This window comes from Haliotis asinina, chromosome 3, assembly GCF_037392515.1.
Source record: "Haliotis asinina isolate JCU_RB_2024 chromosome 3, JCU_Hal_asi_v2, whole genome shotgun sequence".
In the NCBI taxonomy this organism is placed as follows: Eukaryota; Metazoa; Mollusca; class Gastropoda; order Lepetellida; family Haliotidae; genus Haliotis; species Haliotis asinina.
The window spans coordinates 84,372,966-84,393,559 of NC_090282.1; the positions used below are offsets into that span (position 1 = coordinate 84,372,966).

The following is a 20,594-nucleotide window of genomic DNA, read 5'->3' on the forward strand; positions in this document are numbered from 1 at the left end:
AAAGAGCTGCATATCTGCCTGGGACAGGATACGCCTGGAATGTGTGTGATCCCTGTCTCTGAGTGCAGCAGTAAAGGTCATACACAACAAATATATACATGTGCACTATGAATGAAGACACAACAGTGTATCTCAAAGTATGAAAGCATTTAATCCTTTAAGGCTGATGCCCAGGCCTCTGATGACGGTTCAACAGGAATGACCCAGCCATCAGGGATACGACTTCCTGCGGGGATGTTGGGTGGTACGAGATGAAGGTCCCACTCATGTCTGAAACACACCATGTTCAGTTGTACCAGACTCACGTCTGTCTTTGGCAAACTTTTTACCTATAAGTTATGTAAATTGAAACAAAAAAAAGAGATTATTCTGATATATTATTGATCTGTGATTACTTTGAGATAATTACTTAGCGATCATATACCCAAATTGCAGAGTTTCTGCAAAATACATGGAATAGCAGTAATAAATGTTTCATCGTACGATTACACTTAGATTACTTCAGGACAGGTCTAGAAGCTTGTGGGTGAGTATGGGGCTCAATACAGTCAACACACAACATATTTGTTACATTTCCCTTACTTCACTCTATCATGAACTAACATTACAGAATGTGTACTTTAATAATGAATGAGTGAGCAATAATTTCATGTGACTAGTTACTCTGCCACTGAGCGTTCTGCTTATGTAGCACACCTCCAGTATTTCCAGGTGCATCAGATCAAAGTCAAAACTACAGTTGAATCTGTGATTAGATCTGACCATTCTATTAAAAACAACCCTGAAGCAGCAAACTCACCTAATCTGCACCAATGCTTCTGTGCTGTGTTCAGCCTGAGTGTAGAAGCTGTAGAAGGGAAATAACTCTGCATCTTCTGATAGGGTCGCTGAAATCCAGACATGTAACCATCAAATACCAATAATTAGTTCATGTGAAATACTGGTGAACAGCCATCTTCCCAACTAGGGCAACATGAGATGAATACGTCAAGGTAAGTAGGTTGTTATCACGCACGCACGCACGCACGCACGCACGCACGCACGCACGCACGCACGCACGCACGCACGCACGCACGCACGCACGCACGCACGCACGCACGCACGCACGCACGCACGCACGCACGCACGCACGCACGCACGCACGCACGCACGCACGCACGCACGCACGCACGCACGCACGCACGCACGCACGCACGCACGCACGCATTCATATTTTCCTGTCCACAGCCATATACCTGGAATATTGCTGAGTGCGGCGTCAAACTAAACTCACTCACTCATTTTCAGGTTAGACTCGGTTTAATCCTTTAAGTGAGTTCTGGGTTTGTTTTAGAGGAAACTGCCTGAAAAGACATACTCTGTTCTTGTTTGGGGTAAATGATATGATGATAATGTCCGACAACATTAACTCACCCTTTTTGCCAAAGAGTTTCTCCATGGCAAGTTTCTTGTCTCGCTTCTCCTTGGCCAGTTCCTTCAAGCGTTTAATCTCCTTATCTCTCTCCATGGTCTCCTCCTCCACTGTATCAAGCATAACCTACAACATGTCCGACAAGAGCACATCTTTGGTTATCTACAGCGGGATAAATAATGTCCGAGAGGACAACACTGGTGAAACAGGAATGAGATCTACTTGAAACTTATGAAATAAGATAGTACCTTCAATGTCCTCTCCTCACTCTCGTACACCTTCTGCTGTGTATCTATCAGTGATGTCAGCATGTTCATCTTCTTCTCAAAGTTACTGTCATACACATCAGAGGCATAGCGGCCTGCAACCAAAACAACATTATAAGTTATCACATCGTGTCGAGAGAAATACAGCGTTTTATCAGTACCGAGTAAAGTTGTATTCCCCGAGCTGGAGGCGAGGGACTGATAAAACCCTGTATTTACCGAGACACAATGTGATAATACATCTATCTAGCCACATCTTTTTACTAAAGTAAAAGAAAACAATATGCATCCACTCAAGTTGTTGTGGCAAAATGGTTCCTTGCTGCCATGTTGATGACAGAAGCTGATCGACTGACTGCAATTCAGGATGTGCTATGCTATAGACTTGGCAATGCACACTTTTCTCTCTTTGCATGGTCACTCAAGCGTGACTCTTACCATTTACTGAAGTGTTTAAACTTATATTCAGAATTTACCCATAGTCCTGTATTTCAGGGTCCCTGGGATGCATCATTATAACTTTCATGGGGCCCAGAAACTTAAAGTGAGTGAGTGAGTTAGGTTTTACACCACACTCAGCAATATTGCAGCTAATAATACGATTAATACTGATATTGTATTGTGTCTCATGTTCAACACATTTATTGTTACAGTAATGAAACTTAGAATGATAACATAACATAGCTAGAAGCTAGAAGTGATAACTTCCTGTTACTTGATCGATATTTTAACAAAAGTCTTTGGACTTTTTCTGTGATACATTGCATCCAGTTATATTTTATGCATACAGGACTTAGGAATGTGCGTCCTGTACATCCCTGATATAACAAGAGGCAGCTCAGTGCTCTCATGGGTGTCCTAGTGCAGTCTTTGACACAAACTATGGAGTGAGTGTATATATTTCATTCTTTCTTACTTTTCAATATACAGTAGTGTTAACATATTGCATTCACAAGCTGAACTTACAAAACCAAATATAATATATCTTAAAGTTAAAGATTTCTTTGGGGATCTCACTCTCACCCTGGTTGATGGCTGCAACTCTCCTGACTTTCCGCAACTTTTGCAGGGCCTTCAGGAAGTCTTGGGTCTTCTTGGCATCTAAGATCTTTTTCCTTACAGAACTCAGAGTGGCATCAGCTGACTTCTTCAGCTCTGCTTTCTAAAAACGTGAAATTCATTTCATGTAATTGTCATTACTGTGGACAACATGGATGTAACTAAATCCAAAGTCTGGATAAGTTTACAAAATGAGGACATTTCATTGCAGCAACACCTATATGAGCTCCAAATCTAAACAAATGTAATTCCCTGAATAAAATTGATATTTTATACTTATCCTGACTCGTTGTTATTATGCTTATCTCCCCTCTCTAAGAGAAGATAGTGGAAGACTTGAAATCCCTTGAAGTTGCCTTCTAATTGAAGCCTCACTTTCCTGCCAATACGGTCACATGACCAGCCATGCTTCCACTCTCTCCGAATGTCATAAGCCAAACACATGAATTACTGGGAATTCAGCATGCCAGAGAGGGGCAGTTTGGGAGGGCTTGACGCCATGAGTCAGGATAAGTATAAAATATCAATTTTATACAGAAAATTACACATTTTTCCTTATCCTGAGTGATGCTTGTTATGCTTACAGAATCCGACAGTAATGGCAGTGGGTCTGGCCACCCTGGATTCTCTTGACTCTCATATAAGTACGACCAATACTGTCCCCCTGTCGGAAACTATAACGGCGACAGTTCAGTCCTGTTCTTTCAATATTCATCTGTCAAACTTTGATGACTGGAATGTGATGATATATAGATCAGCTAGCGTCCTGCGTCTAATGCAACTGTATGTCAAGATTTCCAATCAGACCAGTTGTGACCCTTCTTCAAGCACACGTATCTTCGTTTCAAGTAGAGGGTCATAATCACTCATGCTAGCCTGTTCAAGCCGTGTGCATAGACTCTCAACCATTAAACTCCGCAGAGTGTCTTGGTCTCAACAAGTCACATGATAAAACGGTGAGTGAAACTCGGTGCCTTTGTGGAAGCGATAGTTGTGCAACAATGACTTGTGGCCCAAACTGGTGAATGCCAGTGACATCCTCCGTGGCAAGGTAGCAATTGGCAAACACTGTATTTGATTTTCAAAAGCAGCTCTCTATTATAGTTGTTAACAAGCAGTTTCTGGGTAGAGCGAGTGTTGGCGCCAAGAGTCTCACTTCATGTGGATTGGAAGCTCACGGAGGGGTTTGAGTCCTGCTGCTTTGTAGACCCTTAGTATAACAGGTCTCATCCATAGATAATGTTGCGGGATACTTCCGTAGGTGCCTCAGCAGTTATTGGGATGAATAGGCACTTGAAACATTGTCTACTTGTCTTAGTACGCTGGAGATGCATTTTAAATGCTCTGACTGGGCATAATGATAAATCCTGTGTATCATGTGGCCCAAGGACTGTAGATAATGCCAGGATGTGGCATTGTCTGTCCAGTTGTCCAGGCAGTTGATTTTCGGCCATAAAATCCCACCTCAGTTCTAGATGTACAATCTCACGATGACTGGAGTCGTATCATGTGACTGAAGTCCAGAATATGTCCGTGACGCTGTTGCAAAGGCAAGAAGGAACAGCTTTTTATATGTCAATAATTCAAACGATGTCTGGTCCAGTGGCTCATAGACATCGCTGAAGAGGTGTTCTAGTGCGACATTCAAGTCCCAAGCTGGAGCCATAAATCTCTGTTGTTGGTCTTCCAGCTTGAACAAGTGTAGTAAGGCTAGTAGTTCAGGTACTTAAGTCAGCATCATCTCTGTTTCCAGAGCCACCAAGCATGAGGAGAGGAGAGAACTTTTCAGTCCTCTGGTATGTCATAGATGACATAAGTAGTTCGCTATTCGAGGATTTGAGGCCTTCACTGCAGTGAAGCCTTTCTGGCATATGTTTCAAACTGCATCCATTTATATACATCGCATAATGTGCCGGTAGATCTACACAGAGCTAAGGTAACTTAGCAGAATATCCTCAGTGTTTTAAGCAGGCTTTGATCACGGTCCATACGTGAAGTTGGAACAATGTTGGATTGCCGTGTGCTTGTTTGGTGTGTGGATGGACGAATTAAGTTCTTCCACTCTGGTAGTTACAAGTGTTGGTTGTCCTAGTTCCTCTTTGAGTACTGGGAACCAATCTCTCGATGGCCAGTAAGGCACGACCAAAATCAGTTGTATCAGCATCATCTGTTTTATCTTCCCGATGACTCTCCGTAGTTGTACTGGTGGGAAGAACACGTAAGCGTTCAGTCCTTCCCACGAGATGCTGAGAGCGTCAGTTGTCCACACTAATGGATCAGGCACTGGAGATACAAACTGTGGCAAACATTTGGTCTGTTTGTACAGATCCGAATGTCTGACTGATGAGTCAAAACCCTCTCGACGTTGAAAATGACTGTAGGAGTGACAGAGCCTCGTCCATGACGCAGTATGCACCTAGGATGTGACATGCCTTTATGTGGAGGTTCAAGTCATCGACAATGTCAAACAGCTGAAAGGTCAGATGTAGCAGTGTGTGAGATCAATGTTGATCCTTGCATGTTTATGTAGAACGCTGCTGTTGAGTTGTCTGTATGAAACATTAGTAGTTTGTTCCTCAATGCCGTTGACCAATGACGTAGTGCGTTGATTACAACTTTCATCTCCATGTGGTTGATATGCTGAATGCATTCGTTGCTCATCCAGATTCCTGCCGGAACCTTGTAGTTAGGTGAGCACCCCTACCTTACAGTGACGCACTTACGTAGAAATGGTTGTTGTAGATCGGCTCTAGTAAATAGGTCCCTGTGCAGACATTCAATCAGTGAGTCCACCATAGTAGAAATGGTCTCAAGTTGTCCAGCACAGCAATCCGATAAAACATGTTGAAGTGCCCAATCAGGAACTGTTGTAGTGGACGTAGTTGTAGATGTCCTTGTCCGGTCAAATCCTGTGCTGATGTGAGCAGTCCGAGTAGACATTGCCACTGTCATAGTGGTAACGGAGAAAGTAGAGTTTGTTCTATCATGGCTTGAATTTGACAACATGGGGTTCAACGGAATGATTAACTGACTCCCGAGGAATTGAAGATCTTGCTATAGCTCTAATTCAGATTTCAGTGGATTCACAAGTCCTCGAAGTTGAGTTAGCAGCCTGGGGCCCGTTTCACAAAACTCTCGTAAATATAAGGTCTCGTAACTCCTACGATACATCTTACGATACTATGCTAAGGGCGTTTCACGAAACTATCTTACTACTCTCGTTGCTACGAGAAAACTTAAGGTAACTTGTAACTCTCGTAACGCGAACTCTTTTGCTGAGAAGACCTGAAAAGAACATGGAATGCGAGTTACGTCCCTTTGTGCGAACAGACGACAACAATCCGCCTTATAATGGAGGACGTCAAGGCAAAGGCAAGGGCGAGAAAAAGTAATTTCTCGTCCTTCGAACTGGACATTTTGACAGCTGAAGTTGCCCAAAACAGCAGCTACCTTTTTGGGAAATTGTCAGCTGCAGTCACAGCTGCAGGCAAGAAGCGTCTCTGGAATGAGATCGCAGAAAAGTAAGTGATGACCGAGTCTTTCGCTCGTGAACTTCATCCAATATTCGACTCTGATTTCAGTTCAATTAAATAAAGTGAAATTCCAGAAACACAACGACTAGAGAAACACAGCACTTCATCTTTATTTGTAACACGTATCATCAGTGTATATTATTAAATACTTAGTCCGATATAACATCATAACAAGTAATGACTACCTCGATGTACAGCGAAATTAGTGGGCGTGACAGGTTCCGGCGTCCCTAGATACAAAATGGCGATGTTGCCGGATAATTATTTGTTTAATTTTTGGTATGTAGATATATGTAAAACGTTCACATTTCCAAAATTATTTCAGACTAATTATGATATCATCATGAAGTGGATATCATCTGTCGTTGTATTATGAACATGTATCCCTTACAGGATCAATGCAAATGCCCAACACCAAGAGGGATGGGGATGAGGTCCGAAAAAAATGGACTGATTTCAGGTGAGGATCGAACCATTGATCTTTTCAAGACTGAACCGCTGCATGTCTTGTAACTTTACTATGGACATTCAAATCCTTTCCATGTCATAATTTGCTTAGCCATAGTGAAAAAATAAACATCAATAACATTTTGATCCAGGTTTGAGGACAATTGTCCTTAATTATTTCCATTACAATTTGTAACATAAGATATTTAGGTAACAAATAAATATAAGTAATTTGTATTTAATGTACAAGAACACTGCCACCAGTTATTTCACTTGATACGCTGACGTAAATGTTATAATGTATATATGTCTTCAAATTGGAAATAAACATTGCAATTAATTACAGCTACAAGTACTTAACATACATGTATTAACAGCAAGTCCAAGATACTGGTACTATCAAATTATTTTAAATTTGCATGATAAATCATGTCAATTAATTTTTGATATATCATGATCATGTACACATGATTAAATTTTCCCAGGTCTTCAGTCAAGAAAAAAGAGATGACCAGAAGGAGAGAGATGAAGAAAACTGGTGGCGGTCCTTGTCCCCAACAGTTGTCAGAAGTTGAAGAGAGGGTATGAGAAGAATTCAGTGTATAGCAAAAATGTTGCTGAAAATTGTTGTAGACTTTCTCTTTATAGACAACAATTTAAATTCACAATGACCAAGTTTTTAAATTTCAACCCTAATGGTGTGAAGTAATTATTAGTGAATATATTGTTTGATCACTGAAAATACTTTTTAGTCAGTACAATGTATCAACCATGACAATTTTCTTAATAGGTAGCAAGTCTCATACCTACTTGTCAGCTGGAGGGGATTGAAGGTGGGATGGAATCTGAATACTTCCAAACAAGTAAGAAGTAGCTAAACATAAGCATAGTAAATATCATGTCAAATGAAACAACATTAATTTATTTTCTTTTAATAAACCATTTGAGTTATTTTCATATGAAGTCAGAGAAATTAATTCAAAAAGATTGTCTTTATTTCAATTTGAGAATATTTCATCATATGTAATTCATGTCATTATAGGTCCAACAGACTCATGCACTACCATGCAGTCCCCACCAGAGGACTCAGTGGACACTGGCAACAAGCGTGTCCCTGATATCCCAGTGGAAACCTCCTCATCTGAAGGTTTGTTCAATTACATGTATGTCATAGACAAATCAAAGTAAACTGGATCTCTCTCTCTCTCTCTCTCTCTCTCTCTCTCTCTCTCTCTCTCTCTCTCTCTCTCTCTCTCTCTCTCTCTCTCTCTCTCTCTCTCTCTCTCTCTCTCTCTCTCTCTCTCTCTCTCTCTCTCTCTCTCTCTCTCTCTCTCTCTCTCTCATTTTTCAAAGTAACATTTTATCATCACCATTATATTTTGTTAACAGATTTCATAGCATCATTGCACAGTGCGGTTTCAACTCCCAACACTGCAGTGAAGCCACCACTGAAGCATACCAAAAGAAAAACTCATACAGGCAAGTCGTTATAATACATCTTCTATTAATTTAATGTAAATGATTCTTTTTTTCTACTGAATATTTGAATGTAGTTCATTTTCAACTGTAAATTTTGGTGTGGATAACTAATGTCAGGCATTTCTTATTTACAGTGGCTGTTGACACTGTGACATCTGATGATGACGACTTTCACAGTATTATCAAAGTTGAAAACGAGAAGTTAGAGGTGTTGAAGAGAATAGCTCGTGCTATGGAGGAGCGAAATGTCATTGAAAGAGAAAAATTAGAATTGAAGAAAAGGAGAATAGATTTTGAATCAGTTATAAGCATTGACCCAGTAATAAAGTTTTGAATTGATTGAACCCTGAACACTAAGTGGAAAAACATTAAAAAGAAGTTTTAAAAGATAAATAATTAATATGTAAAAGATAAATAATGAATAGATAAAAGATAAATAGTGAATAAGTATTGCTAGTATATGTAACCATTGCCATTACTGGAATGGGTGTGTTCATACCTATCAAGTAAAACAGCAGCAGTTTGATGTTAACAGAGGTTTGCCATTAAGGTGGTATTTTTTCATCAAGATTTGTGTACTCAAAGTCATGTGACATAATAGACCCTCAAGCTGAAAAAGTCTGCTCTCCTGTTTGCTTATTAAGAAATGCTCTTTAATGACAGTATGATTTTTTAAATATCTGACAACAATAGATTACCATGCTTCTGAAATATGGGGCTATAACTGAAAGAGATTGTAGAGAAAATGTACACAGCTTGTTCTCTAGGAAATGTCCTGGTTTCAGTAAAATAGTATATGGTTCCATCATACAAAGTGATATTGGAAGTATTTCCCAGGTGTATTACATATTGCACTATGCAATTAAACATGAACATTAACTGCAATACTACTGTATTTTGAGTAATGCTATACAACATGATGACCGTGCAGATGTGAGTACGTGTCTCATGTTCAAATCTTGTGCACATATACTGTTGTTTCATATGTATGGCACTACCAATATTGTGGATATATAATATGTTTGATGAAATCTTTGAAACAGAGATGGAAAGATATTTGGTATTAAATCAAAGTATAATCACCTCATCATTTCCAAACAATTCTTGTGCTTACAAGACTGTTCGTGAACCCAAGCTGCACATGTTACATTACATGAACATATCTACTGCTTATTGTATGGAAGTTCAGATTATTTAGCCATAAACTTAATGTACATCAATATTTGTGTTTTAAAAGTGTTAATACTGAATTAATCACCCATGAATAATCTCATGTCACTCTTAAACCAATCCCACTAAGTTTTGGTCTGAGATAATGGATATGTATCATGTAATATATCTTTAGATTGTTGTTTTCCTGTGACTACTTACACTGTACATATGACATTTTTTTACATTTGTAAAAGTGCAAAGTTCGTTCCTTTTTCTTTTGACTTTGGTAATGTTCAATTCATGACTCATTTACTGTACATGAAAGTTCCTCATCCTTTTTAAGCAAACCTATCCTTAATTAAATTCCTGCGGACACTTTGTCCATCATTTTGTGGTGCAGTCACAGGAAAATTATTATCATCATTTTCATCACCATCAATGTCATCGTCTAGAACACAAGGCATATGTCTACTGATGCAAAAATTATGCAGTTTGAAACAAGCCATGATAATTCTAGAGCTTTTAGCAGGTGAGAAGGGAAGGCAGCCAGTTGACTTATGTAGGCATCTGAAAACAGGAAATCCAATTATATAAACATATGTCTGTGTGTGTAATTAAATGTCACACATCATATAATCATATTATAATTACAATTTAAATTAATAAATAGATATTTGTTTTCATGTTATTGACATTAAGTAAAATACTTTCAAATGTTATGTACATTGAGTATATTTCCTCAATGTTGTTACATATCATCTAATTTTCACTTGATTGGTACGACACAACTGGTATGTTCATGACTGACACAACTTATTTTTTGTTTATTTCTTAAACATACAGGGTTTGCCATCATACCTGAATCTTGATTTCAAGACACCAAAGGCCCTTTCTATCACATTTCTGGTTTTGCTGTGACAGTTATTGTATCTCTCTTCAGGGTATGTCTGTGCCTCTAGGATTGGTGTCAATAGCCATGAACGACTTGGATATCTAATGAAAAACATTCATGGAAAAATGAACATAGTATTTCTAATTTAGGTCAAATCAAAATGAAATCAAACTGACATCAAATGGGGTTATGTTAAATCTATATGATGTTAATTACACAAATTTGGAATTGCTTGGGTACGAATTACATTTTAATAATTAAGAAAACTAATGCTAACTATCTAGAGTGTTAAGCATATGGTAATCAGGTAAGAATTAATGTATTGACACTGACCCTGAGTCTCCAAGTAGCCATCCATCTATGGGTGTATTCTCCAAGTGTTGTCCAAGGGCAGAGTTGGACAGCACCGTCGCATCATGAGTTGCCCCAGGCCATCTGCTCACCACATTAAGGAATCTAGAAAAGAAACATTCATATGTGTTACTTTGTTTGATTATAAAAAAAATAAACAGACTGAGGATAATTTGTGTATGATGTCAGATAATATGTATATTTCATCTTGTGGTATGACAAAATTGATATGATCATGAGTGGCCCAGCTTTGTTATACCACAAAATGAAATCTACATGTTATTTGACAACAGTAACTAAATGCTCCATTTTGTACATTTCTATCATTGTTTATAAATGACATCAGAAATTAAGTCACGAACAAAAGTGATATTCTACTAACTGAAATAACATGTTACTCCACTCAGTGAAAATACAATTTATATTTTCACCAGGATTTACAGTAATTCAACCTTAAGAATATAATAAACAAGTCCTCTACATTACATTTAAAATGCGCTATTGTTATGTACCAACAATAAACAATATTTATGTTATCATCAACTGTAAATCATTGTATACTTACCACTTATTTTTGAAGGTAACTATTACTTTTTTGGCATCAAGTAATTTTTGTCCATAATATTTAATAGTACATACATTTTTGCATTTAACACTCTATCAAATTGTAATGCACTAGTGTCCAAGAATATTCTGAAATTGTTTTTTATGTCTGTTGAGTGTAATTATGGGCATGTGACATATACCTATGACATAAACACGTTGATTGATCAGTACTGGTGTTTTTGTTTCACATCTTTTTTCATTTTAGGAAATCCATTTTTTTAAATGAACCAAAACTAAGGGGAACTTACTCCAATTTGTTTTGAGATAGATATGACAGTTATCGAAGCAAGAGTTAAAGAAATGTGTTACACATAAAGAAAATATCAAAGTTTACCTGAGTTTGCCATCGCACACAGCCTGTGTATTTATGGCATGGTAACCTTTCCGGCATACGTAAGCGGGTTCATCGTCACCAGTCGGAGCCTGAATTGGGATGAGGGTGCCGTCAATACATCCGAGAACCCTGGGGAAACCTGCCACTTGATGGAGACCTTCTTTCACGAAACGCTGCTCACTCACAGCGAGCGGAAAGTGGATATTGTCCAACGAGTTACAAATTGCCTCTGTCGTAGCATGGAGGATACGAGAAACACTCGGAGTGCTGATGCCATGCAGTTGGCCGATCTCGGAGTAGAAACCTCCTTTTGAAAAAAATCGCAGCGTCGCGAGCACTTGGGTTTCTGGTGAAATCGGCACGGAACGCTTAGTGTCTCTCTGAAGGTAGGGACGAGCGAGATTAATCAGCTCAAAACAAGATTCCCTGTCCATTCTGTAGTTCATATACAGATCGTCGTCACTTACGATGTCCAGCAGACATGTCCGATCCCGAAAAACACGCTGTTTTTAAATACTTCTCTTGCTGAGTTTCTCTTTTAGCAATAGGTAAGTCGCCATTTTGTTCTTGAGTTACGAGAATAATGCTCACTTACGAGAGCAAATAGCTACCTTATTTTTTCTCGTAAATTTAAGGTATCGTAAGCCTACGAGAGTTTTGTGAAACGCCCATAAAATCGTAAGATCGTGCTACGAGAAAAGTTACGAGATCTTAGGCTTACGAGAGTTTTGTGAAACGGGCCCCTGATGGTGAAGTCTAACTGTAGTCTGTGTTGACTTGTCATGTGATGTGTTTGAATGCCATCATGTACGAAAAAGGCACTGCGAAGTCCCCGCCAAAGTAGGCGAGTGACTACTGGCTTGGTGACCAGAGTAAATAGCTATGGGGCTGATGATATTCTAAACAGTAGAACCATCCATTGGTAGCGCTGAACGTGGAATAAGAAGTGCGGATATTTCCTGGAGTCCAGATGTATCGGAATGTGCAGGCAGGCATCTTGTAGACTGATGTTGGCGAGATAATCCGCAGGACGGATGAGATGCCGCAATGGATGAGAATGCAGGAGTGGGTTTTCCAATGGCGCTTTTCTCGAGTGAGTGAGTGAGTGAGTGAGTGAGTGAGTGAGTGAGTGAGTGAGTGAGTGAGTGAGTGAGTGAGTGAGTGAGTGGTTATTGTCACATCGGCAATATTGCCATACATTTAAAAGGACATATATACTGTGATTAAAATAGCGGAGAGTTTTAATTTAATTTGAAAGTTTGTGGACTTACGTAAGCTTTTCTCTAGTAAAGATGATATGGTGTCATCTAGCTTGTCTCATTGATCCCTGGCGTACATGAAGAAGTGCCAGGCCTTTTGTGAGCTATGGTGTTGCCTGTAGTGGGATCTTGTAGCCATCTCGTAAGATGCTCACGACGCAATCGTCGTTGAGAAGTCCCCAATTCCTCCAGTAGCGTAGACGTCCAACCACTCGTGAAGATTGTACGAGAATGACTGGGGATGGAAGGCTCCAGTCGTATCAAACCTGATCTTCAGTGCTTTACTCCTTTAGCACCCCTAGGAGGGTGTCCTGTTCCTTGGGAGCACCTGTTTCTTCTGGTTGAGCGACAAAAAAAAGCCCTTGTCGCCAAATGCATTGTACATTCTGTCGTCGATTACCATGGATGCTGACCTGAGAGCTCGATCCAAGGGTTTAATAAAGCTCTCGCCCAAAGATGACCATGCTAATCGACCTTGCCGGCTTAGTCAATTCAAACCTGCAGATGTAGAGGCTAGATGCTCCAAAATGAATTGTTGATCCTGATCCTGATCCTTGTTGAGATGACTGCAAAGAGTGTCATCCTTTCTTCTTCATGCTCTGAGTTGCTGAACTTGGAGATGAGAGCCTCATTGATAGCCCTGGAACAGGCGACTCTGAAAAAGGTATGCCGAGTGGTTGTATCCAGCTGAGCCAGTCACTTATCCTCCACTTTGTAGGACCTGTTGTAAGTCTCACTGATGAGACTTGTCTACTTCAGGCACTTTCAAACAGGGCTCCATATGCCATATGATGAAGTGGGAAGCACTAAATGCCAGGATGTGCTGTTGCTGTCTGAAAGGCTATAGACTAAGTTTGGGGGATGGTAGATATCAAAGTAGCGGTAGCGGTAGCATCAAAGTGTTGATGTCCTTGTTACTCATCATATAGGTATGATCATCGTTGGAGTCCTTCAATGACGAGACTAGGTCCAAACCATTTGTGATCCATAATGTAATCTCTGAGTCTGAGAAGTTCTCTGAGCTTCCTCTGGGTTTGGACACTGATCATGTCCATCTCCATCTTCCCCCGAGTGCATGTGTGTGGGGGGGAACGATGTCCATGTCGCAAGAGTCATCCTGGTCTTCCTGTTAGTAAGTATCCCTGGAATGACTACCATTCCATGAGTGCCTTCCCTCTTTCTTACGCAAGTCTGTACCTGATGAAGATGGAGAATGATGACAGCATCTCCAAGAAAGGGGGGTATGTAGACAGTGAATGCTTGCAGATCTATGAGTTAAAGAGTGGAAGGAACTTCATCCATACTGTGATCTGAGGATACAGCTGATGGCAATGTGCAATGCCTCTTCTTCATCTATTGCAGCTGATGAACCATCAGACCAAGTCTAAGTTGACAAAGAAAACATGTCCAAAACACATAAAAATTTATAAATTTCAACACTAAAGTTACATAATGACGATAGTAGTTACAATAAAAAAAAAAAAGAATACAACATAATGTAGATTACAGGACCAAAAATAAAGCAAAAACTTATCAGCACCCAAGTGTGCCTCCAACCGTCCTCGTCGAGCAATGAAAGACAAGAGTGGCAAGCATGGCTGGTCATTGTGACCGTATTGGTAGGAAGGGAGGGCTCCCAATAGGTGAGTGTACTGTGCGTCTGCATTAATTAGAAGCAAACTTCAAGGGATTTCAAGCGTTCCACTATCTTTGCATTGACAGAGGAGAAAAACATAATTAGCATGAGTCGGGATAAGGAAAAATTTACATCTATCCAAAAATTGTTTTCACCTGTTTTTCATGTTCAGCCTGCTGTGACATCTTCTCCCTCCATTCCTCCAGCTGCTTATGACGCAGTTCTCGGTTTTCAACTGCTGCCAACCTCATCTCATACTCCTCCTTCTTACGTCTCTTTACCCGTGCCTGTAACAGTAGTCAATTCAGCTCTGACCAAGTTCAGTACTTGGGAGTACATACCTCAGGCTCTTATCAAGCTCTAAACACAAACTCCACACCGGTGTGTACCATGCTTCTGATATTATTATCTACATATTTCAGACTCTTACCAAGCTCCACACAATACTCAATAGAATTCTATAAGCCTATGGGGCATTCACAAAGCCATAATAAATAACATTTTTGTTGCCTTTGGACGTGTTAGACTGAATACCAAATTTGGCTGAGAAGAAGTTGATCAATGTTGATAAAGGGAAATCAGTATTTACTAGATCAATACACTTTAAATACCAAGATCGCACACATGTTCTATTAAACAAGTTCAAGTTTCATTTTATTTTCAGTGTACATCAATATATAGTCTTTCAATACATGCATAAAAAGAAATGGCTATCTCTTTCAACTTTTTGAAACACTTTTCCTTAATATTATTCTTACTAAGGTTTATGTATGATGTGTGAGTGAGTTTAGTTTCACACCTCACTCAGCAATATTCCAGCTGTATGGCAACGGTCTATAAATAATCGAGTCTGGTCAAGACAATCCAGTGATCAACAACATGAGCATCGATCTGCACATTTGGGAACCGATGGAGTCTCAACTGAGTCACCCAATCCTGTTAGTCGCCTCTTACAACAAGCAGTCACCTTTGCTGAAGGCCTATTCTACCCTAGGGCCTTCACAGGTCTGTTTTGTGTGTGTAGTCATGGTACTTGTTGGTAGCTAACCTGATGATTTTGGTACTGACAATGGCATCCTCAGTCTTCAACATCCATCAATATGTGTTTGTGTACGAATGCTTCACATAACCAGTACTTGGTGCACTCACTATGACACTGGCCAAAGTGTTTAACAGATTCATGTCACAAGTTGCAACATATATTGATCAGCAGTAGAGGTGTGATGCAGAGAACGATATACAACTCAATGATGTAGATGAAACATAATTCTCATTCTGACAGGGTACTTCTATTTCTTAAGTTCATATTCTTTCTGCAGGTAACCATTTGTTTTCAAATTTCAGAGATTGCAGATTGGATACTGATAGGCAGAGTCTTAACTACTGGGTGCAGTAAATGTTATGTAATCCTCTAATTTTCAATGATAATTTCATTTCTTTGTGCATTGTTTTATACATTTCAGCATTATCCTGGCCCAACACACCAGAAATGGGTACTAATATGTGAGAATAAACCCCGAATCTTCAGCATGATAAGCAAACATGATTCATTGTGTATCTTGTGTCTGTCTGCAAGGATCACCCTACATAGATTTTTCCCATCTCTGACTCCAACCTCGGCCAGTTCCATCAGAGATCTAAGTCTGAGATCAAACTTTCCCATCAGAATAGGCCTAAGACATTTCTTCCCAAGGAAATATTTAGCCTGGTACCACACGGACAGCCGTGCCAGTTCTTCCCCACCGTGTCTGTCCAGGATACATCATAAAGGATACATCATAAAGGATACAAAAATAAAGGATACAGTGGGTTAGATCAATAAGGTGTCTCAGTCAAGAGAACAATACTGAAACACAACCATGACTGAAGCCAGTTGACACTTACTGAAAGAAAGAAGATCATAAACATGATAAATGTGTGTATGGTTCAAGATGTCTAAAGATCTTACTGCGTTAACATGAAAAGACTAAATCAAGAACATCTTAAATGAATTTCTGATAAATCAATTATGTTAATCCTGCAAAAATGTTTTAACTAAAGAATAACTCTTCGGTATAAAAACTGTTTCCAACTATGAGGGTAACGTAATAGCACCATCTGTAGCATGACGCATGACAAATACCATTTGTGAATTAAAAAACATGAACATTCATGGATACAAAAAACATCTTCATTAAGTTGTTTGTATACATCATCAGCTGTGTGTACTTATACAGTGCCATCAATTACTGTGGATAGTTATCAACCTACCCTCTTTTTCCGTCTTGCTTGACTTTTTGCCTTGATAGTTTCCAACATTTCTTCATTGTTCAGATACTTGTGGACATCCATGCACTTGTCCTGTGAGTAAAACAGTAATCTTTACATCTACACTTCTTGTGACACTGTAATTTAAACAGACAAAATTCATGCTGCCATGTAACAAGAACCACGAATGGGTAGTAGTAATACTAGTAGACACATACAGAGCTCCTGATAATTTTTAAAGCAATTGGGTATTTACTCCCATGTCTGCATATCATCATGTATGAGTAATTGCATTTTTGAGGAGTAACTACTATTTTGTATACTCCCACTAGCTAAATGAATTGAGTAGTTTTACAAAGAGGTTCTTATCTTTAACTTTTCTAAATACATCAATATAAATGCATCTCAAAAGACTAAAGCTTTTAGTAACTGTCATATAGCCAAACATTTTACAGGAATTTCTAAGTACTCAACAGACCTATGATGGTCTGGGGTAGAATTGGCCTTCAGCAACCCAAGCTTGCCATAAAAGGCAACTATGCTTGACATAAGAGGCGACTAACATGATCGGGTGGTCAGGCTCACTGACTTGGTTGACACATGTCATCAGAGCAGACCACCACCATATAGGTGGAATATTGATGAGTGTGGCATAAAACTAAACTCACTCACTCACTAAGCAGTGTAGTCATGTGGATATTAGAGTAAACAGATCTACGGCTATTATAGTATATGCATATATAGGTATCGCCTAACAGCAGGTAATGCTGATGTAGAATTTGTGCATCACTACAAATCATACACAAGCCATTTCTGTTGATGGAGTAATGGACGCAAGGTATTATCAAACAGTGGGTTTTAAGTGGTTTATATGCGTTTTTTGTACGCCAAGGTTCGTGATTGAGTAAATGTGACTTTTATATTACATAAATTACACAAATACGCGCCTTATCCGGAGCTATACACATAGGATAAGCGTATTATGTTCAAATGGAGAAAGCAAATCCCAACAACTGAAGGTGGATAACAGAAGGCTAGCAACACATGCCACAGCAGCTGATTATTCATCTAAGTGCTCTCTAGCATCATTCAGAGTTGAGTTCTTTCCCTTTCATGAACAAAGGTTATTATTTTCTTATTTTTATAGGACATTTATATACAGCACATATCCATGCAACTAGTGCTTGCTCAAGGTGCTGGTATTTGTTTCCCTTGATCATTGGATGTTAATCTCAACATCACATTGTATTATTAAACTCAACTCCCTGGGGTGTATATAACTCTTGCTGCCACTAGGTGCACAAGTTTATCGTTGCTCGTTCATCCTAACGAGGGACCTATTCACAGCTAGGTGGACTGGGACACATACTCACAGCACTTTGTCTAAGTTTACTGCACACTGCTGCACCTGCAACTAGGTGTTTGCACATATTCATGTAGCCACCCACAGATTTGTGGGTTCTAAGTTGTCTTAAGTGAACAAGGCTATGTACTGTACACTAGGGGTTGGGGCAACATGTAAAGAGTCTGCACATAAAGTTGTATCCAGGTTTTGTACAACCAGTCAAAGGTGGGCTTGATCCTGACACCTGAACCTCACTGGATCATTAGCTTTGTGCTTTAGTCACCTGTCAATAATGGAATGGCCAGGCAATGACTCATTTGTTCGTATTACAAAGCAGCCTGTTACTATAGACACTGACATGATGAGTTCCATCCCTTTGCTAAGGACAATGCTAACTTACGTAAAATGTAAAAAAAATAATGTTATACTAACAGATGCGAAATCATGTGCCCCTCTGACATAACTTCAACCTGCATTATTCAAAGCAATCATTAACATGTTACGTCAACTCACATCTCAAAATGAAGTGTAGTTCACAGAAAAAAGATAAGCATACTCTTTCTGTTTTACAAAAAGTCATATTTAGAGTAGCTGGACAATGACATCACCGAAATGTTTTCACAGTTTAAATAGCGAGATTTTGCACAAAAACCTAATCAGTGATAAGTCAAATTATCAAACGATATGTACCGCGATATCATGGAACGATACAATGCGATTTTATTCATATCATGATATGCTATCCTTAGTTATTTGCTCTAAAAACATATGTTTTGAAATCAAGTAAGTGTAAATTTTGACATAACCGTCAATTTCTAATAAAAATTAACGATTCTAAGGTCAACGATATGTATCACGATATGAAAAAAAAGTATTGATATATTTATTGTCTGACAAAGTATCACGATTATTGATACTATGATATATCGTCACAGCTCTATCTCTATAACTGTACTGGTCTTCTAACATTATAACTGTACTGGTCTTCAAACAATATAACCATGATAACCGTACTGATCTTCTAACAATATGACCGTACTGGTCATTTATCACTATAACTGTTCTGATCATCACAGTCATGGTTGCATTTTTTTATCCTACAATGTCCAGTAGGTTTTTGTAAAATACATGACTTAGGAATCTGTTTCCTATTCTATTTTTAAACAATGGAAAACCAGTTAACAAAATCATGAAACCAACAACTACAACAGCCTAAAGCACAAATCTATCATAATTCAGAATATCTGTGACCACATGTAAGTTTACTTTATACTCCTCTGTAAGATTCTTCTCAGACTCCCACACATGATGGTCGGCTGTGGTGGTCATCGTCTCCAGAGACTGTAATTGATGATGTAGTTTGGCCAGGAGGAGGATGCTTTGATGGAATGCCTTCTGGACATCTGGGAACTAGTAATACATCAAATTATCAATTAATTTAGCTCTTCATAGCATGCTTTTGGTATTCAGATACTTTACATAGAATGAAGCCAATTCATCATGTATAATGTACCTTGTATTCTGCTGTTGTCACATCAGATTTCTTTTGCAATGGCACTGGCACTGTTTTTAACTTCCCACGTTTCTTTAACCAATTCTGCAACCAGTTCTGATCATTTTCTCTTTGGTATTTGTCATAGCAAGGGTCAGATTTATTTTCATCATCGGATAAATTCAGCATCACATTGTGTCCAGACATATGCTCAGGTTTATTGTTTCTCATGTCCACAGGCTCCATTTTGGTCTGTGTGGAATGCATCATTCCTACAGCTACCACATCAGGACCTATAATGTTTGAGGAGTTAGCACTTCCATAAGTCATTGGTGGAGGTGGCAGTGGGTGGGGAGGTGGCAATGAATGAAAAGTAGATCTACTGCTTGAATTGCTGGGTATGGTGTTCTCACCCAGAGACAAAGGTGGTTGATTCAACTGCAGAGGTGCTGATCTCTGGATATTCATATCAGCTCGTCGATTCATCATAAATGTCCCACGAGGCGAATCTTTTATGTGCGAATGGGGTGGTTGCATTCTTGGTCCTAAATTGGGTGCATTTGGAAACTGTGGTCTGGGATTTGTGGTTGGAAACATTGCTTGATGATGTACTGACTGACCAGAATGTGGCGGACCCATGACGGATGGTGGTGGTGCACCAAGAAAGGGTACGTTGGGTCCTGCCATCGGGGGTCTACCTGTTGTGTCCGGAGGTCCGTGCTGGTACACCTGTTGAAAATTCGGTGGTGTTGGAAGTCCAATGTGCTGGACGTGTGGTGCATTGTCATGAGTAAAACCATGATGCGTGCCCTGCAATCCTGTTCTGGGTATATGTGAATTAAGCCCGTTTTGGGGTGTATTTTGTCGCATAGGATGAGAACTTGATGGAAACATATTTCAGTTACCACGTCGGGCCACCACGTCAGTTCTCAAAAGTCAAGCACGTCTGACAATGACCCTCATCGCACGTGCACCGCCATTTATTATGGAAAAGACACGCCAAATGGAAAAACGGATCGGATATTTTGAGTAACAAACTAAATGAGTTTTTATAAGGACCGACAACACGAATGATGGACAATAGT

At 39.4% G+C, this 20,594-nt stretch overlaps 1 protein-coding gene, 1 long non-coding RNA gene and 1 pseudogene across 2 annotated transcripts; 1 reads left to right on the forward strand and 2 right to left on the reverse strand.

Annotated features, from left to right (window-relative positions):
* Positions 1 to 134: 134 nt before the first annotated feature.
* Positions 135 to 20,514, reverse strand: LOC137278632 (programmed cell death protein 7-like). The gene is made up of 9 exons (XM_067811115.1): positions 19,531 to 20,514; positions 19,284 to 19,427; positions 16,676 to 16,765; positions 14,581 to 14,712; positions 2,701 to 2,839; positions 1,660 to 1,772; positions 1,414 to 1,537; positions 800 to 887; positions 135 to 270 (listed from the first exon to the last, which is right to left on the reverse strand). The coding sequence occupies exons 1-9, from the start codon at positions 20,401 to 20,403 to the stop codon at positions 150 to 152; spliced, it is 1,824 nt and encodes a 607-aa protein (XP_067667216.1). The 5' UTR covers positions 20,404 to 20,514; the 3' UTR covers positions 135 to 149.
* On the forward strand, positions 6,050 to 8,604 carry LOC137277252 (myb/SANT-like DNA-binding domain-containing protein 4; annotated as a pseudogene).
* On the reverse strand, positions 9,617 to 12,277 carry LOC137278633 (uncharacterized). Its single transcript, XR_010956668.1, has 3 exons — positions 10,573 to 12,277; positions 10,206 to 10,340; positions 9,617 to 9,914 (listed from the first exon to the last, which is right to left on the reverse strand). It is a non-coding gene; the product is annotated as an uncharacterized lncRNA (long non-coding RNA).
* Positions 20,515 to 20,594: the final 80 nt, after the last annotated feature.

Excerpts from the sequence above, each read along its gene's own strand:
- LOC137278632 (XM_067811115.1), bottom strand. The coding sequence starts at position 20,403 with ATGTTTCCATCAAGTTCTCATCCTATGCGACAAAATACACCCCAAAAC. Across the intron at positions 16,766-19,283 it reads ATCTTACAGAGGAGTATAAA|GACAAGTGCATGGATGTCCA; the intron begins GTAAACTTACAT and ends TTTTACTCACAG. Across the intron at positions 888-1,413 it reads GAAACTCTTTGGCAAAAAGG|CGACCCTATCAGAAGATGCA; the intron begins GTGAGTTAATGT and ends TCTGGATTTCAG.